Source organism: Mus caroli, chromosome 18 (assembly GCF_900094665.2).
Source record: "Mus caroli chromosome 18, CAROLI_EIJ_v1.1, whole genome shotgun sequence".
Taxonomy (NCBI): Eukaryota; Metazoa; Chordata; class Mammalia; order Rodentia; family Muridae; genus Mus; species Mus caroli.
Window position 1 is genome coordinate 41,829,215 of NC_034587.1, and position 23,639 is coordinate 41,852,853.

The 23,639-nt window shown below is 35.6% G+C and overlaps 1 protein-coding gene across 1 annotated transcript in view; it reads left to right on the forward strand.

Annotated features, from left to right (window-relative positions):
- The window catches only part of Ythdc2 (YTH domain containing 2), a 55,510-nt gene that overhangs the window by 24,562 nt on the left and 7,309 nt on the right, over window positions 1–23,639 (forward strand). The window contains exons 13-26 of the mRNA XM_021150592.2: window positions 1,289–1,467; window positions 1,684–1,780; window positions 1,863–1,950; window positions 2,036–2,116; window positions 3,658–3,740; window positions 4,852–4,957; window positions 6,637–6,756; window positions 7,042–7,314; window positions 9,281–9,407; window positions 10,935–11,140; window positions 11,500–11,695; window positions 14,630–14,739; window positions 16,023–16,315; window positions 18,924–19,101. Of these exons, the coding sequence (XP_021006251.1) occupies window positions 1,289–1,467; window positions 1,684–1,780; window positions 1,863–1,950; window positions 2,036–2,116; window positions 3,658–3,740; window positions 4,852–4,957; window positions 6,637–6,756; window positions 7,042–7,314; window positions 9,281–9,407; window positions 10,935–11,140; window positions 11,500–11,695; window positions 14,630–14,739; window positions 16,023–16,315; window positions 18,924–19,101 (2,137 nt within the window). The remainder of the gene's footprint in view (window positions 1–1,288; window positions 1,468–1,683; window positions 1,781–1,862; window positions 1,951–2,035; window positions 2,117–3,657; window positions 3,741–4,851; window positions 4,958–6,636; window positions 6,757–7,041; window positions 7,315–9,280; window positions 9,408–10,934; window positions 11,141–11,499; window positions 11,696–14,629; window positions 14,740–16,022; window positions 16,316–18,923; window positions 19,102–23,639) is intronic.

Below are 23,639 nucleotides of genomic sequence, written 5' to 3' on the forward strand. Positions count from 1 at the left end.
GGCCCCCAATGGAGAAGCTAGAGAAAGTACCCAAGGAGCTGAAGGGGTCTGCAACCCTATAGGTGGAACAACAATATGAACTAACCAGTACCCCCCAGAGCTCGTGTCTCTAGCTGCATATGTAGCAGAAGATGGCCTAGTCGGCCATCAGTGGGGAGAGAGGCCCCTTGGTCTTGCAATCTTTATATGCCTCAGTATGAGGGAATGCCAGGGCCAAGAAGTGGGAGTGGGTAGGTAGGGGAGAAGGGTGGGGGGAGGGTATAGAGAACTTTCGGGATAGCATTTGAAATGTAAATAAAGAAAATATCTAATAAAAAAAGATATTTCATTTTGTAAAGTAAAATTTTATTGCAATATTGTCTGTACCTCAATTCACATTTAGTGACTTTTTAAAAAAGTATTTAGAGTCACTACAGTCAATATTAGAGCATTTTTATCACACACAAAAAATTGTGCCCATCACAGTTTACTTATTTTCTCACCTAGCTCTCCCAGTTCTTGGGATAGCCACCAATTTATTTCCTTTCTATAACTTGTTCTATTTGGGCATTTTGTGTAAATAGAGCAATATAATATGCAGTCTTTTGTAACTTTCTTTTCTTTTTAATCTTACTGATTTAAAAGTTTATCTGTTTTATTTCCAACCAATAGTCCCTTGTCTTGATATGCCATGGTTCATTTGTCAATATATGAATAATTAGGCTATTTTCATTCTTAATTATAAGTAGGAACTCAAATATTTAAACTGACAGTTAATATAGATATTAACCTTATCTATCCATCCATCCATCATTCATCCATCTATTTCCATTTCTCTTTTACCTGTAGCTAGGAGTGGGATTGCTAGGTAATGTAATAAACATTGTGTTTATCCCTTGGAGAACTGCTAGTGTTCCAAAATTGCTGTATCAGTCTACATTTTTTTTTCTAGGAATGTTTTAGCATTTCTGTACCATCCCTATCACTTAACTGCCTTCCTTTTGGTTGTGGAATGGCACCTTTGTAGTTTGGGTGTATATTTCCTTAGTGACAGTTTATGTGAAGCATCTTGATATATTTATAGGTCATTTTCACATTTTAATGAAGTTTCTTTGGGTTGTAGCTTTTCTAAAAGCACTTATTAATTTAACTTGGATAATATGTTTGCAATCAGCACACAAATTAACTATAGATAATACATGAAGTGACAGTACCTTTAGGGGATATTGGGATTCAGTGGGAATAGTTGGAAACCTTGGACTTTAAGTCTTACTCTTTTCAATAAAAACTGATTTGATATTTTTCTTAGTGCTTCATTGGAATTTGGAAATCTAGATGAAAGTTCCTTGGTTCAAACAAATGGAAATGACCTCAGTGCAGAAGACAGAGAGCTGTTGAAAGCTTACCATCATAGTTTTGATGATGAAAAAGTAGACTTGGATTTAATCATGCATCTTTTATATAATATCTGCCATAGCTGTGATGCTGGTAAGTACTATTTGAAAGAACTGGAGCCAACTGCTGAAAATTAGTATTTAGTTATAAAATTTATTCTGTAATTCTTTGATATATGCATATAGTATGCATATATCTTTTATAATCGTATACCAATACTTGAACTCACATCATATTATTCTTTATGACTAGGTTTGTTGATTGTGTTTAATTTTATAAGATTAAATATTAAAAATGTTTTTCTCCAAGGTGCAATATTAATTTTTCTACCTGGATATGATGAAATTGTTGGTTTGAGGGATCGTATCCTCTTCGATGACAAGCGGTTTGCTGACAATACACATAGGTAAACTATAAAGATCTGTACTTGTTCCTTATGCTAGCTGACAGGTACTGGAGTACATTTTTTTCTTTTTAATTGTAAACAGGTATCAAGTCTTTATGCTTCATTCAAATATGCAGACATCTGATCAAAAGAAGGTATTAAAAAATCCACCTGCAGGTGTCCGAAAAATAGTAAGCATCATGAGATCTTTTATGTTCTGTTTTTTAATTCATTGATCCTTTTTCATATTAATGATAAAATCATACTGCATTGCAGATCCTTTCCACCAATATTGCTGAGACAAGCATCACTGTCAATGATGTTGTGTTTGTTATTGATTCTGGTAAGGTGAAAGAGGTATGTATGAAGAAGTTCTACTTGTACTTAATGAAGACTGAGACTTTCATTTACTGGAAAATGTATAGATGAATTTAACACACTATATGTCGTTTTTTAACTAAACTATTCTAGCTTACATTTAGTACGTGGGATATATTTTGGTGTTCCAACAAAGTAGGCAAAAAGATTAGCTTCAGAGCCAGGCGCGATGGCACATGCTTTTAATCCCAGCACTTGGGAGGCAGAGGCAGGCAGATTTCTGAGTTCAAGGCCAGCCTGGTCTACAAAGTGAGTTCCAGGACAGCCAGGGCNAAAAAAAAAAAAGATTAGCTTCTACTTACTACTACTAAGAAAGTAAAGAGTTTGAATAGTTACAATAAAAATTTGTACATTGTCACAATATGATTACATATTCTGTTTTCCTCCTATATATGGGGATGGGCCATATTCCACTTGTTCATTGATATCATCTAATGCATCATAGATAGTATATAGTAGGTGTTTGGAAGATATTTTTGAAGAGACCCTTGATTAACAAAGGAAAATAAAAACCTGGAGACTGGGCTAGGGAGATGGCGCACTATTTGTTCTTTTAAGTGTGAGAACCAGAGTTCCACTCCTCATAGCCTATGTAAAAGGCTGAACATGTCACTGTGTGCTTGCAATCCCCGATGCTAGGAAGATGGAGACAAATCCCCCAATCAGTGAGTTCCAGGTTCATAACTGGCCCTGTCTCAGAAACTGTAGTAGAAAGCACTCGGGGAAAATGTGCGCTGTGGATCTCTGGCTTCCAGACACACACTCACTCACTCACACATATGCATGGACACATACATGAAAGCCAACAGCAGCATAAGTCAGGGTGAGCACCGCCACATTTACTCAGCAGGTGCAAATCACTACGAGGCATTAGTTGGTTCTTTCATAGCATTGCGGCTTTTCATAAATTGCAGCAAAGACCTCAAAGTGTAAAATATTTCCTGCTGGGCCCTTTGCAAAAGAATTTCTTCTATGATAAATAAGTGATAACATTTGTTTCTTTTCAGTATTAACATGACTAATAAAGTTCCCAGTGCTACTAACTTTCATATTGCTGTTTCTCCTATAGGGTTGCAGACCCCTTCAGCTCCTTGGGTCCTTTCTTTAGTTCCTCCATTGGGGACCCAGTGCTCAGTCCATTGCCCATGGGAGGAGATACAGAGACAAAGTGTGGAGCAGAGATTGAAGGGAAGGCCATTTAGAGACTCCTCCACCTGGGGATCCATCCCATATACAGTTACCAAATCCAGACACTATTGCAGATGCCAACAAGTGCTTGCTGACAGGAACTTGATACAGCTTTCTCCTGAGAGGCTCTGCCAGAGCCTGACAAATACAGAAACCTGAGTTTTTAAGAAACAGTTTCTTCTAATTAATCAAGAGGGGGCTTTAAGTTTAACTTGGCATGTAAAAATATGTCGATAATATTTCTTATTTCCTTGTTAGTACAGATTATGTTTTAACATAAAACTTATTTTATGTTAAAATGATTTAATTTTAAAATTATTTAAATATTACAGAAATCCTTTGATGCACTGAATTTTGTTACAATGTTAAAAATGGTATGGATTTCCAAAGCTAGTGCAATACAGCGCAAAGGCAGGTAATGTACATTGTATGTTATAATTAATGCATAATTTACTTTCATTTAATTGCCTGTGAAACTGATATTACATATTACATATTTGTCATATATTCTTTTATGATATATTAGTTTTCATAGTAGTCTTAATTTTATAGTGACTTTTTCCAAGCAAACTGTTTTGATACTTTAAAAAATTAATTAACTAGAAAATTTTAAATTACATTCCTTTATTTTGAATGTGTGTCAGAGGCACTTATATGCTATGGCACGTGTGGTTTTCAGATGATACCTGTCAGGAACTTGTACTTTCTACCATGTAGTTCCTGAGAATAGAACTAAGGTCTCTGGGCTTAATGACAAATGCCTGTAACCCCTGAGCTATCTCACTGGCCCTTGGGGTAATTTTTTAAATTTAGCCTAAAAGTTAAATTTAGGCTATGTTGCAAGCCCAAATGATATCAAACATCAATGTGGAGGGAGGAGAGGGGATTGAGCACACATTCCCATCTGGATCTGTGCAGCTGCTGGCTGTTGTTAGCTGTTGGGAGAGGAAGAATGTTCTTTATCCTTTCTTGGTTGTGAACTGCATAAGGGTGGAAGTATGTCATCCATTCTAAACACTAGTTATTTTCCTGATAAAAGAACTAAAAGGAGACTACATCGTTATATTTTCTGATGCTTTCCAAGAAACTGTGTCTCCGTGATGATAGGGTAAATGCCAGAGCTTTGTTGTTATGTAACCCACAATTTGTTAACTCTGATCAGTGGGCCTGAACATAGTGCTTGATAACATCTCTCTCGGTGAAATTGATTAAATTTAAATTACTACGCATTCATGCTTTGAATTTCACTTGATTTCGTATTTATGCTACAAACTTGGATTTCTTTGTGTGTTTACTTTTAGCTATAACTGCAGATGACATGTTTATGAATTTTGCTCAGTAAATGATAATATTGAGTCCCGGAGCACAAAATACCTTCTACATGTATTTGTGGAGGTTAAAGGAGATTAGAACTCAGATGTCTTGATCATGATTTGTTTTTCTGTCTCCTAAATCACATCAGTGTACAGTTTCATTATTACTGTATTTACCCTTATCTGAGTCTTAATTTTATGTCTTATTTTAAGAGCGGGACGATGTAGACCTGGAATTTGTTTCCGTCTATTTAGTAGACTTCGATTTCAGAACATGCTGGAATTTCAGACGCCAGAACTCTTGAGAATGCCATTGCAGGTAGACCTAAAACTCTAAGGCTTTGTCTATGAGTGAGGACAGGTCTCATTTCATTTCTACAGATTGGGATTGAATAAATTCAGTTTACAAAATAAAATTGTAAGTTTTATGAAGTGGGATATAGCCACAAAAATGATTTTTCTCTACAAATCTTACTGAACCTTTAGATATTTTTTTTAAGTTACTGGAATACATTTAAAATATGGGAGCCATTCAAAAGTAAGGGTGTGTGTGTGTGTGTGTGTGCGTACTTCTACATTTTAAGAGTCTCAAATATACAGTGTGGATTTTGAAAATTCTAAATAGGATTAGGAACTGAGTGTAAGTTACAGAAGGTAATCCCAACATCATAATGTAAGATGCTGAGCCTCCATCTTTGTAATTCTGTATTCACGGAGATCTCCAAATCTTCATTGCTTTTCTTTGAGTTTTCTGCTTTCCTGGTAAACTACTAAAAGAATATCAGTTTGAGTCTGTGTTTGAAAACTTTACTCTTTTTATTTTTATTTTATATGCATGCTTATGTGTCTGTCTGTAAGAATGCCCATGTATGTGGTGCCTTTGGAAGCCAGTATGTCTCCTCCAATCCCCTGGAGGTGGAGTTGCAGAAGGCTGTAAGCTGCCTGATGTGAGTGCTGGGATCTCAGCCTGGCTCCATTGCTGTGCAGCAAGTGCTTAACCACCAAGCCATCTGCCCAGCCCCCACACTGGCTCTTTAGTCTCGTAGCCTAGATACTTGCTTCCAGTCTTTCAGGTGATACAAAATCACGGTTTTGACATTCGTATCCCTGTGATTTCATATTGCCAATGTCTTTGCAAGATTTTTTTGTTCCTCAGATATATAATGAAAAACTTTTGGAACCTAAATTATTAAATAAACTCTTCAAATGTTTCTAATCCCCTATCCTCATGTTTCTACTCTTACCAGAGTGTTTTTTTTTAATTTTTAATATTTTTATTACATATTTTCCTCAGTTACATTTCCAATGCTATCCCAAAAGTCCCCCAAGTTAAACTTACTTCTTTTACTTTCATGTGTGCTAACCCATTTCTAAATTTCTTTCCCTTACTTAATTTATGATTAAACTCCTATTATGTACATCTTAGTGTTAGTACCATTTCTTCTTGGAGACTGTCTTTGACTTCTCCTAGTCTTCTTCTCCAGCTCCTTCTGGAACTTGGTTACAATTTACGTACTGCCACTCCCCTGTGGCACCCAGTATCCTCCATAGCACTTAGCATAGATATAAGTAATTATAAATAATGATGTGCTAAAGTAATCTAAGGTCTGTTTTTCACTTTTCTATTAACTCCAAAAGAGCAGGCATCTATCCATTTGTTGCATATGCCTGACTGTCAAAAGCACCCAAATATTTGTTGAATGGAAAAAGATTATAGAATGAAGTGATCCTAAAGGGAGAAAAATGCCTTACTGTTTGGATAGTTTCCCTTTAAGTGGTGAGGGTAAATCTCTGAAAAAATGTTGCCATCAGGGGCAGTTATCATTTTGGTGTCAATTGATTGAGGGTGTTACGAGCAAGTTTCACTGAATATATTGTTCTTCCCCCTAATCCTTTACTAGTTTGTGATTGGGACTCAATAGTTCTCATGGTTTCCTTAATATAAAAGTTAGTGGTATAGTTTTACCATTTCTAATTCTTTTGTCATTGTGGGTCCAGGAACTTTGTTTACATACCAAGCTGTTAGCCCCAGTTAACTGCACCATTGCCGACTTCCTTATGAAAGCCCCTGAACCGCCTCCAGCTTTAATTGTGAGAAATGCTGTGCAGATGCTTAAGGTTGGTGCTTCCATTAGCTTACTTGTCTGTTTTTTCAACTTAAAATTTAAGCTAAATGAGCATATGTTTTAAATAATTTTATTCTTTTAAAAATTGTTACTTGATCAGTACTTTAGTGCTTTTATAATTTAAAATAGTAGATATAGTTGTTATATATATATATAATACAAAATATATTTTTATGTGATGGGATAGTAAAAGAATATTTACATTATTTCATACTGCATTCTTAATTTAAACATCATTTTGAGGTATGTCAATCTTTTTTTCCCTCCTTTTTCCTAGACAATAGATGCAATGGATGCATGGGAAGATCTGACTGAACTTGGGTATCATTTGGCTGATTTGCCAGTAGAACCGCATCTTGGGAAAATGGTCCTGTGTGCGGTTGTTTTAAAGTGTCTCGACCCCATCCTTACAATTGCCTGCACACTCGCTTATCGTGATCCTTTTGTACTGCCTACCCAGGCCTCTCAGAAACGTGCAGCTATGCTTTGTAGGAAACGTTTCACTGCAGGGACTTTCAGTGACCACATGGCACTTCTGAGAGCATTTCAGGTATTACTGCTTTTGTTTATTGTTAAATGTGGTATATTTAGTACATTCTGGGGCAAGTATAGCAGTCTAAAAATTAAAATAAAAACTAAATACTCTGTTAATTTTGTTTTACTTTGGAAGCCACGTTTTATTTATTTTTAGTTAAGATTTATTTATTTTTATCTGTATGAGTATTTTTCCTGCATGTATGTATATATGTCATGTGTGTACCTGGTATCTGTGGAGGTAAGGAGTTCGATTCCCGAGAATAGGATTATGGATGGTTGTGAGCCACCATGTCAGTGCTTAGAACTGAACCTGTGTCATCCACAAGAGCAGCAAAGCTCTTAACGACTGAGCCATCTCTCCAGTCTTAGAAGTCATATTTTATCAATAGAGCAGAAGTGGACAAGGGAAAGACCATGAGGCCTCAACCCTACACAAAGAAGTACAAGCAACTAAAGACTACAGAAAGTGAAGTAGTCTTTCCCCAGGGAAGAACACACCAATTGGCTATTCAATACCAAATGGTCAACCCTGAAAACATACATACATTATACAGATTGAGCATCTTATATTTAACAGTGTGTGTGTGTGCACATGTGCTCGTGCATGTAACAGCTAATGAAGAAAGAGGCCATGAATATGAAAGAGAGCAAAAAGGAGTATATGGGAGAAATTTTAACTCAATTGACATGATAGCAGTTGTATATAAACTCAATGACAAGTCTAGTTCGATTATAAAATTTTAGATTTTTGCTCCCCCCTTATCTAATTAGGATTTATGCACGCATATACATATTTACAATGTTTGACTATTGTTCACTCTTCAGTCATTATTTGGCCAGAAATAACTCTTAAAATTATTTATAATGGCTGTTGCTATATAGAAGACACAGAACAAAGACTGAAAGAAAACCATCTTAAATTTAGTATTATTTGTGAAATTCTTTTTTTTAACAGTATTTTCTTGTGTACTTAAGACTTTATGCCATTAATTTAATTTTATAAAGAAAAAAATAATTTAAAACCTTAAAAAAAAGTAGTGAGATATTGAGTAAAGAAAGGATGATAAAATACCTCTGAGGTGAGAAATACAGTGTAATTTAGAAATTCAGATATTTAGGGGAAATACATTATTTCTTAAAAAGCAAACATCTTTTTTAATTCTTCTAATTTCTTGACTCTAGGCTATGCCTCTCTCTACATCCTTACATTTTTCTTGTTTATATGGAAAGCACTGCTTCGGGCACTCAAAAATTTTCTAACATATGTAATTTCAGCAGTTGCAAACCCTTTTATGACTAATATTAAGTAATGAACTGTTCAGTTAGGATATTAGATATATAGTAGATAGTAGATAGTATATAGTATAGAAACTTAGGAATTATCAGAAATCTGCAGTAGGATTCCTGTGCCGTGTCCTTTCCAGTTCCTTGAAAGCAGATGAGATGAGATGAGATATGGCTTATTTTTAGTCATGTTCAATCCAGAATAGCATATTTTCAAAGGCCAGATTTTTATATTATATGTATGATTTCTAGAAACCCCACTTTTGGTTTCCAGTCAAATTAGGAGAATCGCATAGAGATTATAATTATTTTCTTTATTAGAACTTTTAGGATTCCTAGATATAAAATATTTTAATGGAATATATAAGTAGAAAGCCTCTCATAGTTGTTATTATACCAGCCCCAAACTAGATCTATGAGAATAATTATTTTTACAAAGTTGGTTATTTGAATCACTTGGTGTTTAGTTCTCATTGAGAGTTTTGAAACTCAATTGACATGATAGCAGCTGTGTATAAACTAAATGACAAGTCTAGTTTGATTATAAAATTTTAGACTTTTGTAAAACTATCAGAATAATACTTTACCTTGAGTGATTAATATAGTAGTGGTATTATTTTGTTGCCTCAGTTAGAAGTGATTGGCAGACAATTTTTGTTACAGAATCTGTGTTTGTTTGTTTCCTTTTTTTGTAGGCATGGCAGAAAGCACGAAGTGATGGGTGGGAGCGAGCCTTTTGTGAAAAGAATTTTCTTTCACAAGCTACTATGGAAATCATTATAGGCATGAGAACACAGTTGCTTGGTCAGCTTAGAGCATCAGGTAAAGATTTCCTACATAGGACACCTGCTTTTACTTCATGCTTCCAGATTTAAAGTGATGACAGTTTCTGTTCTCTACATAACACTGTTTGTCTGTGTTCATGAGCTGATGTGTACAGTTCTCCAACCTCTGTACTTTTGCTTAGTGATGAAGTATTACACTGGTTGTGTAAAACTATATGAACTATGTGTGTAAAACTATGTGTAAAAGTGTATGAACGTGATCAGTATATCCTTTTGATACTGTTGGCAGAGCAACTTTTAATTTTTGTTAGTGATCAGTTTATATATAATAAGTTGTTATATTTACTTTTGACTCTTCCAATTCGAAGTTATTTAACTCAGTGAATTTAAGTGTGTGTGTGTGTATACACTTAATATAAGAATATGTGAATATAAAAATTTAAGTAGAGTAATATGGCTGCTGTATACATGTGGAACACTAAAATGATTGGTAATACCTTGAAGGTATGCAGTTTTTCTAATGTTACTGTTTTCTTTTAGAATGGCTTTGAAAGTTTTGTTGTTTTTTAAGTAACATAGTTAACTGAAGAGATAATCATTAATATCTAAATCTGGTTTTATAGGTTAGCCAAAGTATTAGGGGAAAGAGATAATTGAGAATTTAGATTTGTTTTAAATATGGAAAAATGTGAAGGGTTTTTAAAATTTAAGCGTACAGTATGCATACTTAACTATACCGTTAGAGATGATGTCTGAGAAAATGAAAATATTGGTAAAAGTCAAAAGACTGGTTTGGATTTCAAGTTGTGAACTTGGAGTATGTTTATGGTGGCAGCTGTCTTGGTTTGATTTCTTTTGCTATGATAAAGACTGTGATCAAAAGCAACCAGGGACGGAATGGGCTTATTTCAGCTGTTAGCTGTTACATCAACAAAGGAAGTCAGGGCAGGAACTAGACAGACACTCTGGAATTATGTTGCTTGCTGACTTGCTCTCCATTGCTTGCTCAGCATGCTTTCTTACATCATCCAGGACCACCTGCCAGGGAAGGCACTGCCCAGAGTGGACTGACCCCTGTCACATCAATCAGCAGTCAAGGAAATACCTCACAGACTTGTTTATAGGCCAGAGGCAGGTATTTTTTTAAGTGAGGTTCCCTCTCCTTAGATGACTCTAGCTTGTCAGGTGGACAAAAAGCTAATCAACACAGCAACTGATCAATGGCTTTACTGAAGAATGTGCATATAGAGCCAGGTGTAAAAGCCATCCACCAATATCCCAAATGCTCAGGATGATGAACAAGGGGATCCATAAAGCGACAGTTGGAATTGCATATGATATCTTTTCCCAGTAACTTATATAGTTCATCTAGCCTGAACAGATACAAAAAACTTTGCTCTGTTAGTTTTATTCTTCCACACTTGCCAGAATGGATAATATTAGCCATAGAGATAGATATTATTAAATTTGTGTGAGGCTACATTTTCTGTTGTCAAATGTCCATAAATGTTAAAGTGCCTTTTGCGAAATAGAAAAGATTAGTGTGCTCTTTTTGTCCACCTAGGTTTTGTTAGAGCACGAGGTGGTGGTGACATTCGAGATGTTAATACAAACTCCGAGAACTGGGCTGTTGTTAAAGCTGCATTGGTAGCAGGCATGTATCCTAATTTAGTCCACGTGGACAGAGAGAATGTAATATTGACAGGGCCAAAGGAAAAAAAAGTACGCTTTCATCCCACTTCAGTTCTCAGTCAGCCTCAATACAAAAAGGTAAAACATTTTTAATGCTCTTAGACCTTGTGGTAATGAAGATAAACAAAAATACTCCAACTTGCTCTGCTTTAGCAAAATAATTTGGAAAATGTGTGTAATAAAATATTAAATCTTAGAAATAGAAGAGGGAACATTGGAAAAGTAGTGAGGGAATCTGAATAAACCAGAACAAGGGCTTGCTTCAGTTTTTGAGTACTAATATACATTATGTTTTACTAAAGAACTTAAAAGTATTCCCAATAAATTTGATTAAATAAGATTAATAAATGAGATTGACTTCTTTGTTTCTTTCTTTCTTTCTTTCTTTCTTTCTTTCTTTCTTTCTTTCTTTCTTTCTTTCTTTTCTTTCTTAATAGATTCCTCCAGCCAATGGTCAGGCTGCAGCGATTCAGGCATTGCCCACAGATTGGCTTATTTATGATGAAATGACCAGAGCCCATAGAATTGCTAATATCAGATGTTGTTCAGCAGTGACACCTGTTACTGTCCTGGTGTTCTGTGGACCAGCAAGACTGGCAAGTAACGCTCTTCAGGAACCTTCATCCTTTAGAGGTAAATGTAGTATGAAGTAGTAAAAATCTATATGAAATAAACTAAGCCAATATCATAAAAATACAACAATTGGTGTGGTTTGTTTATAACATGAGACAGTTAGAAAATACTGAATTATATTTGACATAGTGAGACAATTAGGAAATACAACGGAATGTTTGATATAATGAGATAGTTAGGGAATACTGAGGTGTATTTGATATAGTGAGACAATTAGGAAATACTATAAGGCATATTTGATATACTGAGACAGGAAATAGTAATACATTTCAGTTTTGTTGAAATTTATTTTCAGTTAGCAGGTTGTTGGTTTATTTTTGTTAATCTTACTGATGGGAAGATGTTTGTTTTCTACTTGAGTTTAAGTAAGAATAAAGATAATTTTTAAAAAGTAACTAATATGCTTATCTTTATGTGAATGCTTTTTAATGTTATGTGTTTTCTAGTTGAATATTTTAATTATTTTTCTAATGCTATTACTTTTTACATTTTCAGGTTATTTGTTATAGCAGGTTGCTGAATAATGGTGCCCATTTTTATTTACTTTGTATGTTGGGGTGTATAAGAATCTGATAAATGTGCAAGTTGTCAAGAAGATAGCATCAGGTGTCTTCATCTGTCACTCATTCTGCCTGTTCCTTTGAGGCAGGCTCTCTTTGAACATGTGGCTTGCACTTTTTCAGCTAGGCTGGGAGCCAGCAAGGCTCCATGAATCTCTTGTGGACAGAGCACCTGGGTTGTTACTGTGTGTGCTGGGATCCTAACTCTGGCTGTTGTGATTGTGCACTGAGCATTCCTAACCATAGAGCTGTCTCGCCAGCCCATGCTACCACTTATTTGAAATTGAAAAACTAGAAGTGTAGGAAAAAATCCAGAAGCTGTGTACATTATAAGAGAAGAGGTCTTTTTCGATATGTTTAAGGCTAAGATGATTAGGATACCCTAAGTGGAGTGATTTTTAGAAGGCATTCTGTTGTCTGTATCTCTTAGAGTTCAGAAGTGTGGGAAGTACACATTCAGAGCTATCAGATTGTAAATATTTTAAAGGGATAAGAAGGCTTTTAGAGAAAAGGAAGAAAGTGTTGAAGGTAAATATGTTTTGAAAAAGAAATGGTTGGCTCTGTTGTGATGGACCTCCTGGGAATCAGGCTGGGGTGGTTGGGGGTCTGCGGCAGGGAGGGGACCGGTCTGGAGCACTGGCTCTGTACCAAGTTGTAGGCTGGAAGGAATTAGTGCTGTTTATGTTGCTTCTTTTCAGAACTTTGTTTAGATCATTGGCCAATATTGATTGGCAGGAGTTTGGTTTTTTGCTTAATTTTTCCATTTATTTAATTTAACCTTCTGAAGGCTGTCTATTAGTTTTGATAATTTGTTTCGCTGGGCAGAAACTTTATTTAATCACATTTGTCAGTTGCTGAGGCTTTTTTCCTGTGCTATGGAGATTTTGTTCAGGAATTTGGCATATGTTGTGAAGTGTTTTCCCTGTGATTTTCTTTAGCATTCTAAGTATTTTTTGTTTGAAGTTAAGGTCTTTGATCTAGTGTAAGTTGATTTTTATGCAGAGTGAGAGATGCATATCTAATTTCATTCTGCAAATAGATAACAAGTCTGTAAGTACTATTTGTTACAAAGGTTTTCTTTTTTCCCAGTGGGGCTTGATGGGCTTTTGTTTGTTTCTTTGTTGCTGTTATTGTTGTTACTTTTGTCCAAAAGTTAGCTGTTTGTGTTTATCTCTGGGTCATCTGTGGCATCCATTAGTCATCAGTTAATGTCTGTGTTTGAATGAGTACCATGCTGTCTTTATCACTATGGTAGTATAGTTTAATGTTAAGTAACGTTGAGATTTTTCAGCTGTGTTCTTTCTACTTAAAGCTGCTTTGTTATCCACCTTCGGTTGTTTTGTTTTATTTATGTGTGTATGTATTTCCATGTTAATTTTAGGATTTTTTTAGTTTAGCTTTGTGAAGAAGGTCTTTGAAATTTTGGTAGAATTGTATTGAATCTGTAGGTTGCTTTTTATAGTATAGACATTTTTACATATTAATCCTGCCAACCTAGGAAAAATGGCTTTATTATCTTTTTCTACCACACTTTAAGTTGTTTAGACTACTGTATATTCAGATTGATTAATTTTATACTCTTTACTTTCAGAGCTGAGAAATGTAATTCTTCTGTTGCAGAGATAATTGCTTTTGTTTTCTGTAATTTAATTGTTAAGATTTATTTTCCTCAGTGAGTTAGATTTGAGTTACAGTATTTTCCCTCCCCTTATGGCAGTGTTTCTCTTCTATCTGCACTACTTATTAAATGGTACTTATGTATCATTTTCTAGAGTGCTTAAAGATACCTCTTAAATTTGGAATCTTTAAGCTTTGGGTGTATTCTATATCTTCCTCAATGTAACTATTAATTATATAAGCACTGTACCCTCATTTAGTATTTTTGTTTACCAATAAAGTTAGCATGTTAGTAAAAGACCTTCTTGTAATGCTTTGCTGCCCTTATATTGCTAAAATACTCTTTGAAAATTGTCCCTGTTTTAAAAATTTAGTTGTCTTGTATTCCTCTTTGAATGCAACAGCTTTTTTTTCATTTTAATTAATGTTTTCTTTCAGAAAGTTCAGTATGTTTTATTTATCTGTAACCTGTATTAAATTCAGTAGTACTTCTTGGTAACTAGCTGTCATAAAGATCGGGCATATTTTTGGAGTTTCTTCTTCCTCCATGGGTTCTGGGCATCAAACAAGGCTTGTTCAGTGCTGAGACATATTGTTGGCTTGTATTTTATATAATTAGATTAAGTTTATATTCTGTTTGATTAGATGAACTTCTACATGACCTGTTGAGACTGTAAGGAGAAGTACCTGTTCTGCTCCTCTTTGTCATTTTGTAACATTAGATAAAGTGGTTCATTTTTCCTGTGTGTTGTGACAGCGGATGGTATTCCCAATGACAGCAGTGACAGTGAGATGGAAGACAGAACTACTGCCAATTTGGCTGCTTTGAAGCTTGATGAATGGCTTAACTTCAAACTAGAGCCAGAGGTAAGGTGTTTTATAATAGGACATAAATTTTTTTAGTTAATATGATTGAAATAGCATATTAAAATTTTTATCTTCAATATTGCTCCTTTAATATGGCTTGGTTTTCAATTTTCATAGACCCCCTCATGTATTCTCTGCTACATCATGTTTTTCTTCTGTCAAAGGATGCAACACAACATAGATGTGGCCCAGTATCTATGTGTAGCTGTTATCTCGTTTCATTTGTGCTACTTAATTTGGATAATTTTTAATGAACATATTCTTCAGTCTATGATCGGGGTGCTTGTGAAAGTTACTCCTTTTACTAGATGATACCTTAAGCCCTGTGTCCTCCATGGTGAAGAATGGTGTTTCTGTACATGATGGAAAGCTGAAGGGCGAAGGAGATAGACTCCATCTTTCAAATCTTTTCAGAAGTCTGTCTAGTCGTTGTCATTCCTGAAGTCTCATCATCCAGTACTGTTGGATTGTTTCAGTGAGATTTTTTTTTAGAGACATTAAAGCCATCTAAGCTATAGTAGTAATATTTTAGTGTTTATGGATATATAAAATATTGAATATTGAATATAGAGCACCACTTATTTTTAACATTTCTGGAGAAAGATGTGAGATCATTCTTTTTCTGTTTTCATAACTGAATTGGAAGAGATAAAGTTTTGTTCTTCATATTTAAGATTTTCTTGACACACCTTTTTGTTATTGTAGGTCTTTTTTTTTTTTAAATTATCATTCTCTGTTCATTTTGGGGGGCAACAGAGCTGTGAGTGGTCAGCACTGGGTAGGTTTACTCTTTTAACCATTACTCTATTTATTCATGTATTTATCATGTGAGCATACTGAAATCTCATTCCCATTCACACCAAATTCTGCTAACCTTATTTCTGTTTGTAAATTTAAAACTGACAGCTCTTATAACTCTCAAGTCTGTCTCTATGTTAGACCCTTTTGTGCATCTGTTTGCCTCCTGGCCATCACCATTTGAATGGTCTGTAGATGATATGAATAGGCTAGGTGCATCTTTCCTTATTCACCTTACTTAGTGCTTCTTTAGAATTAACACATACCACCAGCAGCGTTTACTGTAAACAGTATTTGCTGTTTTGTTTCATTTCGCATCGAATATGATGGCTAAAATTTTCACTTACGCAACAGAATGAATGAAATGAATAGAAAATTATATTGAATGTAAGACAGTTCATTAGAGACAGTTGTAGACCATAAGAAAGTAAAGCAACTCCTCACGTATGTGATACACATTTTGCTTGTATTTGAATTGATTATAGGCTGCCAGTTTATTGCTACAGCTCAGACAGAAGTGGCATAGTTTGTTTTTACGCCGAATGAGAGCGCCATCTAAACCTTGGTCTCAAGTCGATGAAGCTACCATACGAGCAATTATAGCTGTTTTAAGCACTGAAGAACAGTCTGCAGGTTTACAGCAACCATCTGGAATTGGCCAGCGGCCAAGACCCATGTCTTCAGAAGAACTTCCTTTGGCTTCATCTTGGAGATCCAATAATAGTAGGAAAAGTACAGCTGACACTGAGTTTGCGGATGGATCTACTACTGGAGAAAGGTGAATATGCAATATTTTTTACATGGGTACATTTTCTCCAGGACAGTGAACTATTTATACTATTTCTTAATTACATATAACATAGTGTATGTAAAAGATCACAATAAAATGGAGTTTATTAAAGATATTTCTTATAAGTACTAAGGAAATATGAATGATTTTAAGCAGGTGTTTATGATATAATAAAGCTAGTCTTTCAGGAAAAAACTGAAAATGTTGCATAACCAGAATTCATAAATTCAAGATCTCCTTGGAAGATAGCAAATTCCAAAATGATCCATCTTAGTGGACATATGTCAGATGACATTTTTCTAGACGCCTAGTTCGCAGTGCTGTTCAAAGAGCAGTTGCCCTGTTGGACATCAGTGGGAGGAGAGGCTCTTGGGCTTGAGGGTGTTTGATGCCCCAGTGTAGAGGAATGCCAGGGCGAGAAGATGGGAGTGGGTGGGTGGGTGGGTGGGGGGAGCATCTTCATAGAGGCAGGGGGTTGGGGGATAGGGTAGGGGGCTTCCGAAGGGGAGACATGGAAAGGGGAAAACATTTAAGTGTAAATAAAGAAAATATCCAATAATAAATAAGAAGAGCAGTTGCCCTACAGCACTACCTCCTGTCAGTATTGCCAGCTAGCATTCCTGCTGAAGAGCATACTGCCTAGTCAGTGATGCACTGCACGCCGCTCCATGTGAGGACAGCAGGGAAGGGGACACATAATGTGCTTTCTTCATTCTAGCAAAACTGCAATTTTCCCACTTGCCAGAAATTGAAGATTTATTTAAGCCCAGGGTTTATGGAAGGTAGGGTGTTGAGGGTTTTTTGGTTTTGTTTTTAACATATTGTCATATAGAGCATTTCCTCTTACTTTTTGGAAGGGACTAGGTCAGTGCTACTGTGAGATGCCCAGCATATTGGGCTTGGCTTTTTCCAGGTTACATCATTCAATCTTATATTCTGTTGATTCTCTGTGAATTAATAGTTAGCCCTCATGGTTTGATTATGTCCCTTATTTTTGCATATACTCTGTTTATTCTCTTTAATAGTTAACTCTCATGGTTTGATTATATCCCTTGTTTTTGCAAGAGTGTTTTTAGATGGTATTAGAAAAACCTTACACTGAAATCAGAATATATTGTCTGATTGTACCACAGAGTACACGCTATACATTTTTTTAAATTAAAAAAAAAAACCTTGAATGATATATTTATGGTATTTATAGAATTTTAGAAGAATCTTTCTCTTTTCTTTTTTTTTTTTTTTCTGAGACAGGGTTTCTCTGTATAGCCTGGCTGTCCTGGAACTCACTTTGTAGACCAGGCTGGCCTCAAACTCAGAAATCCGCCTGCCTCTGCCTCCCAAGTGCTGGGATTAAAGGTGTATGCCATCACGCCTGGAGAATTTTAGAAGAATCTTAGACTTCATCTAAGATAACCTCCTATTTATTTTTTTCAAAATTCAACTTATTATTTTTATATAGCATTCAAACCATAGCAATTACCAAATGTAGTTTTTTCATGTAAATCTGGAATGTAAAAAGAAAACAATTAACATAACCTTTTAATTTCACAAATAACTTAAAGCTAAGAGACATATGCAGGATTATTCTAGTGAGTTGTACAGTTATTGTTGTTCTAATATATAGATCCCTGTCTGCTCTGGTCCAGTATTCTTCCAGTGTTCGCACAGTATCATTTTTAGTTGTGTTTTATACAATACCATTTCTGATTTTTCAGAATGTGATTTACTTCAGATTTTAAACATACCCTATAGTCTGTGGGGTTTGGGGGAAGGGTGAGTTTGGGGTCTATGTGTGTGCACGCATGCATGCGCACGCGTGTGCAAATATCAGAAATTGAAGTCGGCAGCCTAGTTCTGAGATTATAGGCATGCTGCTGAACCTAGCTTTCTTTTTACCAGGGATAGAATTCAGGTCCTTATGATTGCATGGTGTATCAGTTTCTTTTATGATGTCATGATATAATGCTTGACAAAATATTGATACATGACAAAATGCTTAATAAAATATTGATAAAATACTTGACAAAAGGCAGCTTGCCCATCCTGTAGGAGAACACATGGCAACAGGGAGGAAAGGCCTGGCAGGTGTGGAAACAGGAACAGGAAATTAGCTGAGCACATTTCATCACAGAACAAGTAGTGGAGTGAGGCAGTAAAGCCTTGGAGCATGCCTCCCGTGGCTTCCTTTTTCCAGTAAGGCCCCAGCTGCTCCTGAACAGGATTACCAGCCGGGTACCAGTGGTCAAATGTAAGAGCCAACAATGATGCTTTCCATTCAAACCACTGCATACAATAAGCACTTTACTGACTGAGCTGACTGTCCACCCCTCCGCTCTTTCTTATTTCTGAATTTATATTTCGTTTATGTATTCATTGATGCTGGAGATCAGACCCAGAGCCTGAGGCAGTGCTATATCACTAAGCAACACTCCTAGCCCATTTTTAATGTGTTTGTTCTTTTTGATAAATAATAGAAAAATGAATTTTCTTTAAAAGTGTTCCATACATTGTATGTCATTGGGTTTTTGGGTGTAAATAGCATTCTCTTTGTATTAAAAACTTATATATAACTGACCTGTGCTTCTTCTTGCTCAAGAGTACTGATGAAATCTCCATCTCCAGCCTTACATCCACCTCAGAAGTACAAAGATAGAGGAATTTTACATCCTAAGCGGAGCACCGATGACCGGTCAGATCAATCATCTGTGAAATCCACAGACAGCAGCAGTTACCCAAGTCCTTGTGCCAGCCCCTCTCCTCCATCCTCAGGGAAGGTAGGGCAGCCACAGTCTGTGTAAGGAGCAGGGTTGCAGCATGTCTCACAGATGTGGTTATACAGAATTATAAGCAGTGTACCTGTGTAACTGGCCTGAATTCTAAATACTAATGCTATATTTTAATCTAACTGATTATTTATTGATGGCATATATGATGCAGCCTATTTTTTTCTTCTTTATATCACTAGAAGTTTTTAGTTAAAAGAAGAATATTACCTTGATATTAATTTTGTTTTATAATTCTTTCAAGTGTTTTCTGTGGTTCAATGATTATTTTAAATACATAAAATAAAAATTATAACACAAAATATAAAAGACAGAAAATTTTGATCTAGAATTGGAAACTGTGATATGAATAATTTCACATGTTCAAATGTGTTTCTTATTACTTATGGTACTGATATGTGAACAAGAGTATGATTGTAAGTTCTTTAGTTGTGTTTTGATGAACAATGTCTGCTGAACACTTGCTAAATAAGAAGAAAGAGCATTTTTTATTCTTAGGTTCTATTTTGTGTGTGTGTGTGTGTGGGGGGGTGTATTTTAAACTGTTTTACTAAGGTATACTCTGTTCAAAAAAAAAAAAAGTTTATGGGCTATTGAGATGACTTAGTGGGTGAAAGGGCTTTCTGCCAATCCTTGTGACTTGAGTTTGATTTCTGGAACCTGATGGCTAAGAGAGAGAGTGGAGTCCCACAAGTTGTCTCTCGATTTTTACATGAATGTACTTGGCATGAGCATACCCCTCCACACACACACAAGTAAATATAGGTAATAGAAAAAATTATCAGTTTAAACTGAAATGCTATATAACTCTATTGATACCATAGTTGATACCAACATTTCTATTACCTCAGTACTCCAGTAATCACTACTCATTTTCTTAAATATCTTGTAAGTAGAATCGTGCTTCTGTGTCTAGTTTATTTTACTTAATGCAGTGCTTTTCATCTATACTGTTGAATGTAACAATTACACTTTTCTCTGAGTAGTATTTTATTGTATGGACATACTATAATTTGGAGGGTTTTTTTGTTTGTTTATTTGGTTTTTACCCATGTTATCAGTTGATGTGGGCATTCAAGTTATTTTACATTGCATTTTTACTAAAGGTGCCATAATATTTGAGTGCAGCCTTTGTATGTAGAGGTTGTTGTTTTGTTTTAATTTGGGGTTGAATACCTAGGAGTGGAGCTGTAGGCTGCATAATAAGTGCATGCTTAGCTTTATAAGAAACTCCTCCACTGCTTTTCAGAATGCCTGAACTAAGTAACAATTTTTGCAACAATCTTTAAGTATTTTCTTTGTTCCATATTGACCACCTTTTTCTTTGACAGTTAATCATTCTGCCTTTTCCAGGTGTGTAGTAACATTGAGCATCACTTGTACTCACATGCCATTCTGTGTGTGCCCCTGGGGAATTATCTATTCAAACTTTTGTTCATTTTATGCTGTCTTTATTGGTTATCTTTCTTAAAATTAAAGTTGTAAGAACTTTCTACATATCTGCGATATTTGTTTTAGCATGCTTTGTAGCTTTTCTTTTCTAACCTACAATTTGCTTCTATAACCTTCTTTTGAAGATCGGCTATTTATACCATTGTTTTTCTGTTTTGAGACAGAGTCTCACTGTATAGTCCTGGCCGGCCTTCAACTTGCTGTTAGGGCAAGGTTGTCCTTGATCTCACAGAGATCAGACTGCTAGTATTGGGGTTTAAGTCATGTGTTATGCTCATCTGTTTCTAGTTTTTATTGACTCTTTTTTCTCATTTTTTTCTTACAATTTATGTATTTTGTGTACTGAGAAATTTTTGGATAATCCAAAATAACAAAAATATTCAATTTCTTTCCATGAAATTTACAATTAGAGCTCTTACATTTAGATATGTGATACTATTTCAAGTTAATTCATATGATATGGATGGGAGGGTTTTTATTATTATTTATACAATTAATCTAGCATAATTTTTCCAAAAGGATCACCCTCCTCTTAAATTACTTCGGCAAATTTGTTATATTTGAATCATAAATATCTTATCTTTTTATTTGACTCTACCAAGTCTCATTGATAATTATTTTTCTTTTGTCAGTCATACACTGACTTGAATATGTAGACTGTGAGACTTACAGTCAGTTTGTCTTTGTTTTCTGACCTGTTACTTTTCCTCCTGAATAGCTGTGATTGTGTCTTTATGACTTCTGTTGACAAAGGTAATACTGATTTTTGTTGTCAGTGTTGTTCATGTTAATCATGTATTATTCAGTACTCTTTTTTTCTTGTGTTACTTCTGTAGAGGTTTGAAACCAGGTGTAATGGTTTGAATGAGAAAACAATTATGTCTTACAGTTCAAAGGATTCGTCCATTATGGTGAAGAGCATAGTGGCGAGCAGGGAGACATGGTAGCTAGAAGTTCTACATCTAGGTCCCCAACTAGCAGACAGAGATACTGGCTTGATCTTTTGAAACCCCAAAGCCCACCTTCAGTGTGACATACTTCCTCCACTAAATCCACACCTGCTCCAACAATACCACACTTTCTAATCTCTTTCAGGTGGCACCACTTCCTAATGACTAAGCATTCAAATGCATGAGCCTAATGGGGGCCATTCATATTCCAACCACCATAGGAATTCACATATACCAGCCTTTTGTATATTGCTGGATTTGATTTTATTGAATCAAAGTGTCTGTCGTAAGGGATTGTTGCTATAAATGTTGTTTATAAGAAATACTATTCAGTACTTTTTTTCCTTGTGTTACTTTTGTAGAGTTTCGAAACAAGATGTAGTGGTTAGAATGAGCATGAACCCCCACAGGATCATATATTTGAATGTCTACTGATCTGTGAAGAGACACCATGACCAATGCAACTCTTAAACAAGAAGCCATTTAACTGGGAACTTGCTTACAATTTCAGAAGATTTAGTCCATTACAGTCTTGGTGGGGAATGTGATGGCACTGGGATAGTAGCTGAGAATATTCTATCCTGAACCAAAGATCCTGGCATGGCTGGGTTTTGTTGTTGTTGTTTTTAAACTTTAGAGTCCATCCCCAGTGACACATTTCCTCCAACAAGGCCACACCTTCTAATACAGCTAATCCTTCTCAAACAGTCTACCAATGGGTGACTAGGCACTCAAATATATGAGCCTAGGGGGGGTAATTCTCATTCAAACCATTACATCTTGTTTTAAAACTCTACAAGAAAAAAAAAAAAGGAATACTGAATAATATCCCTCATGAAAAACACTAACAACAAAAATCCCTTACCACAGAATTGGTATTATTTTCTCCTTATGCTTGTGGTAGAAGTTACTAGTAAAGACATTTTGAAATTTAATTTTTAAGAATTTCATATATTCTACCTCTCAAACTCTCCACTCCTATAACTCCTATGACCACATCACTTCCTCTCAAATTCATGATCTCTTCTTCTATAATTATTGTTACACATATATACATATATACCTACATACACATACCCTATTATGATAGAGTTGACCCACATGGCATTGAATAACCTATCAGGGTCTTTGACCATGTGAAAACTGATCTTTCTTTATTCAGCAGCTATTGATTGCCTGTAGAACTCTATCTAGAGGCAAGGCCTTTCAAAATTATCCCCCTTTCACATAGTCATGTTAGTTTGTACTTTCCTTATTCATATCTTGGTTAAGTAACCATATTTTTGAGACTTCATGGGTATATTAGATTCTCTATCATGTATATAAGATGCCCTCTTCTGGTGCATTTGAAGTCAGCTAAAGTGTATTTATGTATAGTAATAAATAAATCTTTTTTTTTTTAAATAAAAAAGCTGGGTGTGGTGGCGCACGCCTTTGATCCCAGCACTTGGGAGGCAGAGGCAGGCAGATTTCTGAGTTCAAGGACAGCCTGGTCTACAGAGTGAGCTCCAGGACAGCCAGGGCTGCACTGAGAAACCCTATCTTGAAAAACCAAAGGGGGAGGGGGAGATAATATCTAGCAACAGGCACCCTTGTCTGTATTAAGAATTATGGTTTCTAAACTATGGGAATATATTTTTGTTTTAATCCTAGGTGTGGGGATATGGAGTGCCTTCGCAGCATGTGACTATGATTTGTCTAATGCTCTAGCAGGGGTATGGTTATGCCAGTTCAAGATAGTTTCCGTGAGTGTGTGATGTTTGGAATTCTGAGGACTTTTCAGAGGCTATATAAATGCTAGAACCTTAATAGAAGGGGCTGGTTGGGCAGTTGGTGGTTGGATGCTGTTGGTTGTGGTTTGTTATGGTTTGTTAAGTAGTTGTGTGTGAAGAGACAAAAAGAAGAAATTAGATATCCTCACAAAGAAAATCAAACTTGTTCCAAGGAACTCAACCCCTACTCACCAGGAAAGTTGCTCCCTTTCCCCTCTAACCTTGTTTTCTCTCCTACCTAGTATTACGGAGTTGATAGGGTGGAAGAGGAGAGGTAGAGAAGGGTGAAAGAAAAAAGAGCCTACGAAGTAGCCAAAGCTCTGACTACTGGTTCCCTGTTGCTCTTAGAATATTT